The following is a 10,348-nucleotide window of genomic DNA, read 5'->3' as shown; positions in this document are numbered from 1 at the left end:
ATGAGCTGGGGATTCCTACGTGATCTGCTGAGTGGAGTGAATAAATATTCAACAGGTATTGGAAGAATCTGGGTAGCAGTTGTGTTCATATTCCGACTACTGGTTTACATTGTGGCTGCAGAAAACATCTGGAAATATGAACATGATGAATTTGAATGCAATGTCAAGCAGCCTGGGTGTGAAAATGTCTGCTTTGACCATTTCTTCCCCATCTCCCACATCAGACTTTGGGCTTTGCAATTGATCATGGTCTCCACCCCTTCACTCTTGGTTATTTTTCATGTTGCTTACCGAGAGAACAGAGAGAAACACCACAACCAGAAATTTTATAAAAGCCCAGGAAAGATAGATGGAGGATTGCTCTGCACTTACCTTATCAGCCTTACTTTAAAAACAGGATTTGAAGTGGTTTTTCTTGTTCTGTTTTATAAACTGTACAATGGATTCAAAGTGCCACCTCTTGTGAAATGTGACGTAAGACCATGTCCCAACACCGTAGACTGCTACATTTCCAAACCCACAGAGAAGATGATTTTCCTCTGTTTTCTGGTGGCAACTTCATGCCTGTGCATTGTATTGAATCTAAGTGAATTGAGTTACCTCATTTTCAAATACTCCATACAATGTTATCTGAAAAGGTACATCCAGAAACACGAAGGCTCAAAAAGTGATTGCCACAACAGAGCAGCAGCTGCAGGACAGCCCCACAACAGCTCCCTGTCCTTGCCTCTGAATATAGAAGGCAGATGTGAAAGAAGTTCTCCACTGACTTGAAAGAAGATGAGAGACCATTTTGCTCTTACACAAGCTGCAGTTGATGCATTGCTTTTCCAATCAGTACCTTACAGAACTGCAAGGATAGTTATATAGGAAATCCTTTTTCTCTATTAGTCCTCCCTTGCCTGAGTGGATAAATTCAGTCACATTATGTAAGTCACACAGAGAATCATCCAAATATTTTCATGTTGAAGCAAGACAAGTGTGAAAATTCCAGTAAGTTTTTTAATATAAACACAGATACTCATGATAAATCATGCTGAAACAATTGCTCAAACGCAATTGCTTTGGTACAAGCAAAAAGAGGCTTTTTATATGCAGAGTTGGCAAAACCTGGGATTAAGACACTGAACAGTAGAAGGATGTACAGCATTTGTCAGGTAGGTAGAGAGCTGATAACTGTTGAAACAGCCAGTAAAGCACTGGCACACAGTGGCTCCTGGTGTCTTGAAGTGAACTGGATGGCCACAATCCCATTCCACTAGACTACAAAAAAACAAACCAAACCACAGAAACAAGCAACCCAACCAAAACAAAAAACCAAAAAACACTCCAACCCCCCCAACACCCTCACAACAAACCAAAAAACCCAAACCAAAGCACAAAAAACCCCAAACCCCACAAAAACCAAACAACCCAACCCAACAACCCAAAACCACCCAAAACCCCCACCCCCCCAACATAATAAAAAAACAAACCACAAAAAATCAAACCAACCAATCCCACAAAACCAAACAACCCAACCAAAATAAACCAAAACCACCCCAAACCCCTACAACATCCCCCAACATAACAAACCAAACCAAACCAACCCCACTAAAACAAACAACCCAACCAAAACAAAACAAACCCACCCAAAACCCCCACACCTCCCCTCAACAAAACAAAACCCCCAAACCAAACCACAATAAACCCCACAAACCAACCAACCCAACAAACCACTCACAAACAAACAAACACCCCACCCAACCCCCCCTCCCCCCCCCCAAGCAAACAAACACACAAGCAAAAAGGAACAGACAGACACATATAATTCAGCCCATGGTGATAAAGACAGACCTGGGTTTTTTGGCTATTTGTGTAGCACCTCCTTTTGGAGATACTTAAGCCCTTTACATTTTTCAGCTATTTATCATCAGAAAGCATCCTGTAAGCAAAGGTATACCTGCTCAAACTTGTGCAGGCAGCATAGAACAGAGTTAACTCCTGGTCACTGTCACCAAGCAGCTCCCAAGTCATTAGACTGCTTCTGCTCTGTGGCTGAGGCATTTGAAGGAAAAGATTATTACTGATTTCCTAGGATCTGAGTAGAGAAATGCAGACTGCATGAGGAGCCCTAGTTTTCAGTGGCATGGAATCTGATCCATCTACAGCAAGACTGAAAATACTGCTGATCCTTCACTAGATTTCTCTGACACAGAAGAACATATGAAATCCAAAAGTACAAATAGCCTCCAGCTATGAAGTCACCTATTCTCTCCCCTCCAATTCCAGTATCTATATTAAACACCACACAGCTCTGCTCTTTGCATGTTGCTGGGGCTAACAGGAAAGGGACACAAATTAGCTAAGAGGTCTTCTGTTGAACCTAGACATCTGAGAAAACAGAAAGTAGTGCCTCAAAACAAATGCCAGAGTAGTGTTCTCTTTCCATTGCTGGGATAAAAGACCTTTGGACATCCAGAGGTACTGAGCCTGATCACAGAACCACAGAATCACAGAATCAACAAAGTTGGAAAAGACCTCAAGGATCATCAAAGTCCAACCTGTCACCCAAGACCTCATGACTATTAAACCATGGCACCAAGTGCCACATCCAATCCCCTCCTGAACACCTCCTACACCTTTGAAAGAAAAACATTACCTGCAATAAGTGGAGGTGCCTGGATGCTGAAACAATTTCATTGTTCACACTGGGATGAAGGGGGGGAAATGGCAGCAAAAGCATGTAAGAAGTGTGTCACTCTAAAAAACCTCACCTTTGGTTACAAAGCATTACTTTTATGAGAGCTGGGAGAGTGGCTACAGAATTAACTTTAAGAACTAATGAATAAAATGTGTGGGTTTGCCTGTGATTTGTTGAGTTTCTGTTCGTTGGTTTGGTTTTGTTCTCCTATAAGTAACCTGCTTTTATAAAATGAGAAAATACATTTACTGCTGCTGAACTTGCCGAGGACAGCAGTCCCTCAGATACTGTGGTAAAGGCTGCATATGCCCAGAATTATGTCCCAAAGATTGTCAAAACACATCCTTACATGTTTTGCTCAAACTCCCCCTTCCCCTTTGTAGTAGTTTTAGGCTGTGCCTAGGAAAATTCTCCACAGATCTTGAACAGAAAGTAGTAGAATGTAAATAAATTACCACTGGATGTAAAAGGAAAAATAATCATGGAATCACAGAATTAACCGGGTTGGAAATGACTTTTGAGATCATCACGTGCAACCACCAACCCAGCACCATCTCATCAACTGAACCATGCCATTAAGTGCCTCAGCCAGTCTTATTTTAAACACTTCCAGGAATGGTTACTCCACCATCTCTGGGCAGGTCCCTGGGCAGCCCATTCCAATGGCCAATCTCTCTGTGAAGAACTTCTAAGATCAAGCCCAAACTTCCCCTTACACAGGGGACTGTGTCCTCTTGTTCTGTTGCTGGTTGCCTGGGAGAAGAGACCAACCCCCATATGGCTACAACCTCCCTTCAGGTAGTTGCAGAGAGCAACAAGGTCTCCACTGAGCCTCCTCTTCTCCAGGCTAAACACCCCCAGCTCCCTCAGCCTCTCCTCACAGGGCTGTGCTCCAGACCCCTTCCCAGCTTTGTTGCCCTTCTTTGGACATGTCTGAGCAACTCAACCTAATGATAAGGTCTAAATAATCCGATCGGGCAGATAACTAACTAGTTTTGTAAACTAATTTTCTCTCTTTTCACTTTCTTCACTCTGGCAGATACTAACTGGTGCTTCTGCTAGTTTGCTCACCTTGACTGCATTCTTTCTTGTCGATAAGTACTAATAAGCTCTCTCTCTGCTTATCTCCTTTCTTCTCTTGTCCCATGTACAGGGGGGAAGGGGAAGGGAGAGAAGAGGTGGAAGCTGTTGGAAACCCCCTGGTTTTGTCCAGGGGGGTTCTTGTGCTGTTTATAAATTGTAAATATATGTAACTACTGTATATTTTGTACATATTCATTGCATTTCATATTTTTAGATTGTAGTTTTGCTTGTAAATACAGCTTCATTTGTTTTCAACTGAGCTGAGCTAAGGTGGTCTGGCAATTTTATGTTGGGGGTAATTTCAACCCACCACACCCCTCTCTTCTGGAGTGGGTACTTAGCCCAGAGCTGAGAAAACAAAGGGCCAGGCATCAACCAGCCTGGGTAAACAAGCCAACCTGCCTCGTTGGGGGGAACGAGAGGAAGTGCCCACCTTCTGGGATACTTGTGCTGTACTTGTGCTTCCTCCCAGTATGGGCATATGCTGACCATGTGCTTTGCCATTGGCTAATGATGTGTTGACCAAGTTGGACTATTGGCTAAATCCAAGCCTCGAGCAAATCATAACTATTACCCAAATGGTGAACAACTTGCTCTTTTGCTATTGTGCTTGCTCCTTGCCCAGGCTCTGCCCTCATGCACGTGTCCTGCCTTTGTCTGCAGTCCGGAGAGAAGCCTTGGTACCCGGGAAGTGCCCTCGAGCCTCAGTTTGCCCAGAAACCAGCAGAGAGTCCTGCGCATAAACTGCACTAATACTACAGCCAGCTTAGCGTCGTGTCTGCAGGTAGGAAGAACTTGCCTAACTGTGCACTGCAGTGACAGAGCCCCGTTGGCAAAGCCTTGCCAGCTGAGGAGAACTTGCCTGAATGCCTAACTGTGCACTGAAGGGACAGAGCCCCATTGGCAAAGCCTTGCCAGCCGGGAAGAACACGCCTGAATCCCTTTTGGCAGTTCTAACTGTCTGCTGCAAGCACGAAGCTGCAGACCTGCTAGCCAAAACCGCCCTTTGTGCACCTGCTCGCAGAGCAAGAACCATGCCCAGCCGTTCCCGTGCTGGCTGCTAAGTCACGGGAGAAGGAGCAGCCCCTTCCTCCACGCCCGAGAGCCCAAGTGCCAGGGCAACCCAGCTGCCACAGCCCCGAGAAACGGGAAAAGCAGCCGCCGAGAGGAATGGGCGACGCTCGCTCATTTCCGAGCTGAGCCGGGGGAAAGCCGCCCCGAACCGCCGCCCCTGACACGCACTCCAGCCGCTTCGGGAGGGGAACTGCTCCCCCACAGCATGCTGCAGACTCTGCAGCACTGCTAGCACTGGGATTTGCCCGTGAGCCTGTTCCAGGTGAACCAGCCTCCGGCACACCCCCGCACAGCCCATGCTGCACTCCCGCTGCTGCGGAGGGGACTGCCCCTGGGAGCCAGCCACGGCCCCGCCGACCCCCCTGGGCCTTGGCAGCAACCAGCATAGAGAACAGCTTAGCAATGCGCCTTCACCAGCGAAACTATCTTTTTCAGTGTTCACATGTTTAATACCAGTTTTGGTTCTGTTTAAAATCCCCACGCTTTAGCCCACATGGTATTGTAACCTGTGGATTGTTGAGCAGCATCTCAGAATGCCCGGAGTTATAATTCACGAGTGAAAATTGGTTTAAGTCTCTTAGAAAGGTTCCTTTAATTGTATGTGCTCTGACACATAGCCTCAGTGGTGTATTCAGCAGCCACGTGCCTGCCGAGTTGTCCCCAGGTGGACAAACAGAAAATTGCACCTTGGTTCTTAGGCAATGAGTGTTTTGTATTTTTCTAATTTGGTTCAAAATTGTTAAAACTCTACAGTTTATGGAGAATATATCCAAGACTGTACACTAGAAACTACATATCTATATCTAGATCTATAGATAGAAATATACACACTGTTATTAATAATTCTTATATTAATAATATTAATATTTCATAATTCATATTAATAACCAGGACAGATACTAGCTTGACAGCTTGTGGCCAGTTAAAAGTTCAGGGCCTTCACGGAGACAATGTGCTTTGCACAATTCAGGATGATTTCTGTTACCTCTCCACACACACACAGAGCGCAGCTCATGACAGAAATGCAGTTAGAACCTCTTCTGCAGCTACTGGACAAACCCCACCAAGGAATGCATGAAGCAAAACCTTTGCCCACCAGCCCTGTGTCACAGTTTCACAGAATCACAGAACGTTAAAGGCTGGAAGTGACCTTGAAAGATCATCCAGTCCAACCCCCCTGCCAGAGCAGGATCACCTATACCAGGTCACACAGGAACACATCCAGGTGGGTTTTGAATATCTCCAGAGAGGGAGACTCCACCACCCACCTGGGCAGCCTGTTCCAGTGTTCTGTCACCCTCATGGGGAAAAAATTTTTCCTCATGCCTCAACTTTCACTCAATGCCTCTTGTCTGTCATTGGACAGTTCAGTACCTGAGAATGAACTCCAAAATTATCCTGGCTCTTCTGCACCCTAATGCATCATCAACAACATTGAAATTAAAAAATGCTTCCAGCTTCAGTCTTTTCATTATTGAGGACAGATTTTAATGAAAATTAATGAAAAGGTATTTTTTTTAAAAGCACGGTTTATTAGAGAGAATATGAAAAGAAACAAACATAGTTTAGCCAATACAGATTTCTGATTAAATTTGTGCATTAGCTGCCCTCTAATTAAAAAAAAATATTTTAAAGTCAGGGCTTGAAGGATTTTAGAGCATCCTCTAAAGCTCTGTGGCTTGTCTTGAGCTTCCTGCTCAGACCAAAAGTTTTCCTGTGAAACAAGAACTTTAATTCTTTGGAATGTGTACTCAAGGTTTTATTTCTATCTTCAGCAGCCATGAAATGATAAATAAAATTCTAAAATCAGCAGGTTTCAAGCTTTGGAGAATAATTCAGTTTTGACACAGCCACTGCCTCACTCTGAAAAACTATTATGGACCAACTCTGTGTAACCCACAAGCTGCCAAGTGGCTTTTGCATCACATGTTGCAAACTTAAAGTGTGTGACAAAGCCACCAAGGAAAAGGAAATGAGCATCACACCAGGCAGCTCTGTCACATTTTACTCAACCTGAGAGAACAGGAAAACTCATGCACTTCCTAAACCCTTGCTCTCAGCCAGCATTAACAGGAAAACTCATGCACTTCCTAAACCCTTGCTATCAGCCAGCATTAACAGGAAAACTCATGCACTTCCTAAACCCTTGCTCTCACTCAGCATTTGGTTTGTCACTGACTCTCCTTCCACAGCCCTTTCCCTACCTTTATAATCCTTTGTGCTCCATTTGGAGTTTCACTCATCCATCCGTTCCTGAAGTAATTTGCTCTTACATTTTTGGTTCCAATGAGTTTATAAGCTCAGTTCCTGAACTAAAGGCTTAAAGGCTTTTCTTGTGTATTCAACTTCCAAGTCACTCAAACAGCCAAACTTTACAAATTCCAGTGCAGGTGCTACATTTTTTACCTTTTGAAATGGTAAAAAGCAGAGTCTCCTCAAGCACCAGTAATTGGTACAAAACTGACCTGAGCCCAGGCTGTAATGGAGAAATAACATGATCACTCCATGCAAGCTCATACAAAAATATTTACCTCAGCCATATTTCAAAACATCTCTGCCAACACGAAAAGTTCCAAGTCCTACTCAGATCCTCATTTGCTTTCAAAGCCAAATAACCTCCTTGCCTCGTGATGGACAACGTTTGAAAAACAAAAGTCAAAGAAAAAAGCAGGGCACAGGCAGAAGCTGTTGACCCAGCTCCTCTTTCAGTGAGCTCCTCTAGGCCTGCTGGCCTAATCCTCGAGGTAACATGCCCATGCAGGTGGGAGCCTCAGCCTGTTCTTTGGCACTGAAAATAATGACAAGAATACAGCCAATACCTTTCCTCCCCTGAGCCAATGACTGTTTTCAGTGTTTCTTTTACAAGCATTGCTCTCTCACTATGCAACAGCCATAGACAGGACATGCCAGAACACTCTAGGACCAACAGTCTTCCCATCTGCTGAGAACCACACTAAAACATATGAACATACTACTTTTTTACACTGAATTAGTGCTCAGACAATATAAGATTTCTTTATAAACAGTTGACTACCAGAGAAGCTGACTGCTAGTTTTAAAGATGTCTTTCACTCACAAACCAGTCTGTACTCTGCTTTGACTCCTTGTTTGGTTGCTTCCCATCAGCAATTGCTGGTTTAGTCAGCACATTCCTGATGGTGACAAGGGTTTTTTTTTAGCGTGCCTTTGATCAAATGCACTGCAGTTCATGGGTGACATGCCTGGAAGTCAGAGTAGGAGGCAGAAAAAGGGAGAAGACAAAGAGGGACTAGGTGGTGGGGTGGGAGCTGGCAGCATTGGCCTGCAGGTGTCAAGGCACCCTGCAAGCTGAGGCAGTGCTGGCAGAGCTGACATCTGGCAGAGCCCATAACCCTCCTGGCAGCCCCCAGGGCAGGAGTACAGCTCCAGGTTACGGAGGAAAACTGCTGCAGCTACAGCAGGAGGTTTTACACATCACATTCAAGGTAAAATATCTAAATGAAAATACCAATTTTTATTTCCTTATGAGCTTTTGTAGGAGACTTTACCAAAGCACAGTGCCTTCTGCAGTCCATGATATCTTAAATTTGACTCTACTTTTGGTCCCACACTTTAAACCAGACTTTTTTTTTTTTTTTTTAAAGATTACAAAATAACATACTAGCTTACCTGTTGGACAGGCTGCCAGTACCTACCTAAGAGGGAGGATGCCACAGAGGGCAATGACTACACCTACTTTAATTAACTGCGATAAGACGACATTAAAAATTTAATTCTTAAAAATTCAGACCTTATATTCAGATGCAAACCAGAAATTACTTCCTGGGTATTTATGGCACTGACTGTTGTGGTTTTTTTTTCCCCCTCTTTAAATAGCATCCTGTGTAGCTAAAGAGTCGTATGCTATTCTCAGTCTAAAAACTGCAGATGATGCAGTAGCTATCATTGGGAATGTCAATGATGAAACTATTTAACTTGCACAACACAAAATTCTTCTACAAATAGACAGTTGTGAGGTCTGATGACAGTGACTGCAATGCCTAGGTACATTGGAAAAGAAGAGATTTGAGATGAGCTTTGTGGATAAGGATCAACATAGGTTCTCCACCCTCTTCTCTGCAGAAGATCCTCTCTGCAATCACTGCAGCTGGCATCCAACAGTAACTCCATCCAGGGAGAATGCAGCCTCTGGTAAGTAGAATGCAGTATCCTGTGCTTTATGATGATTACAATGCTGTCTCCTAGTTCAAATGCAGGGATTTGGTTTGGCTTTACCATTCAGACTGCACCTCTGACTTGCTACCTTGGCCGAAGTACCAGTTTAGTCACTTGGGAGGAATCAACAGCAAGAGGAGCAAATAGGCTCTGTTGAAATGGTTGCATGGGCACCCTGGTAAGGTATGCAGTTAGCACCAGACAGCAAACCAAGGGCTATGCCCAAGCTGAAATGCTGCTGCCTTATCCACTTTTCCATACATAATCCTCACTCTCACAAGTCATTTCATTTCGCTGTAGGAATTGTGCCCTCTGCATGGATATTCAAGTAAACTGTCACAGAATCCAGATAAATAGCTTAAGAACAATCAAGTGTAGCATTTAATGCAAAGTTTTACATGGCAAGACAAGTTTATAGAAAAGAAAAAAATAATCAAGCCAATCTCTCCTACGATGAAACCTATTTTATAGTACTGAAAGTAGCTCACATCCAGTAATTAGAATAATCCAAGAAAAATTTTTGGTACCACACATTTCAGCTGGTTTGTCCCATCTGAGTCAAGTACATAAGCACACATGAAACCCAACACTGATGATTCCTGGATACTGCCAGCTCCCACCAACGCATTCACACTTTTGGTTACTCAAGCAAACCAGACACCTGTCGGTTCAGTTAGCAGCATACAGAGAATTGCTCCAATCCTGGGCACTACAGCTGGCACTGCTTCTGAGGCTTGTTCCAGTGTGGAAAAGAGAGGTGGTGAGAGTGCTGCCAGGTAGAGTCAACAAGAGGCAGAAGAGCGCGGAGGGAGCCTATGCCATCAATAGAGCACAACCACCGAGTTTATCTGTATGATCACAATCTCACTTTCTTTTCAGAAAGTGCCTTGTTTTATTCAGTTTGTAATGGTATGGCATAAGGACTCACATATTTTATAGATAGATACCAAACTGGTATTATCAAAATAAACCATCTGTTTTATAAACCCACTATTTACAAACACGGTTTCTGAAGTTTGGTTGCTTTTTTTTTTGTTTTGCTTTGCCTTTTTTTTTTAAGAAAAATTAAAACTATACACCAATCTAAGTTACAGAAACAAAAATAACCTTTATAAGATCACATGTATAAAACAAGAAATGAAATGTGATTTTATTTAAGGCAATACTGGGCTACTTCACAAATCACCACCTCAAATATATACAACTGCTCCACACTACTAATTTTCTATCACATTCACAATGGGTTTCTTTAATACCAAATATTGTTTTAAATCTCCAACGTAGCAAACTATTTTTATTCACATTTCCATTTTT

The 10,348-nt window shown here is 43.4% G+C and overlaps 1 protein-coding gene across 2 annotated transcripts; it reads left to right on the top strand.

Annotated features, from left to right (window-relative positions):
• Window positions 1-9,890, top strand: GJB7 (gap junction protein beta 7). Of its 2 annotated transcripts, XM_054396267.1 has the most exons (3): window positions 1-684; window positions 9,005-9,024; window positions 9,827-9,890. In XM_054396267.1, exons 1-3 carry the CDS (start codon window positions 1-3, stop codon window positions 9,888-9,890), a joined length of 768 nt encoding a protein of 255 aa, XP_054252242.1. The 2 variants fall into 2 exon arrangements, with proteins under 2 accessions (XP_054252242.1, XP_054252234.1); XM_054396259.1 differs by lacking the exons at window positions 9,005-9,024; window positions 9,827-9,890 and having other exon boundaries at window positions 1-774.
• The last annotated feature ends 458 nt before the right edge of the window (window positions 9,891-10,348 follow it).

Source organism: Indicator indicator, chromosome 2 (genome assembly GCF_027791375.1).
Source record: "Indicator indicator isolate 239-I01 chromosome 2, UM_Iind_1.1, whole genome shotgun sequence".
NCBI classification, from domain to species: domain Eukaryota; kingdom Metazoa; phylum Chordata; class Aves; order Piciformes; family Indicatoridae; genus Indicator; species Indicator indicator.
The sequence above is the reverse complement of the archived record's forward strand: the minus strand, read 5'-3'. Positions and strand labels throughout refer to the sequence as shown.

Coding starts and splice junctions, on each gene's coding strand:
- GJB7 (XM_054396259.1), top strand. CDS start 1: ATGAGCTGGGGATTCCTACGTGATCTGCTGAGTGGAGTGAATAAATAT.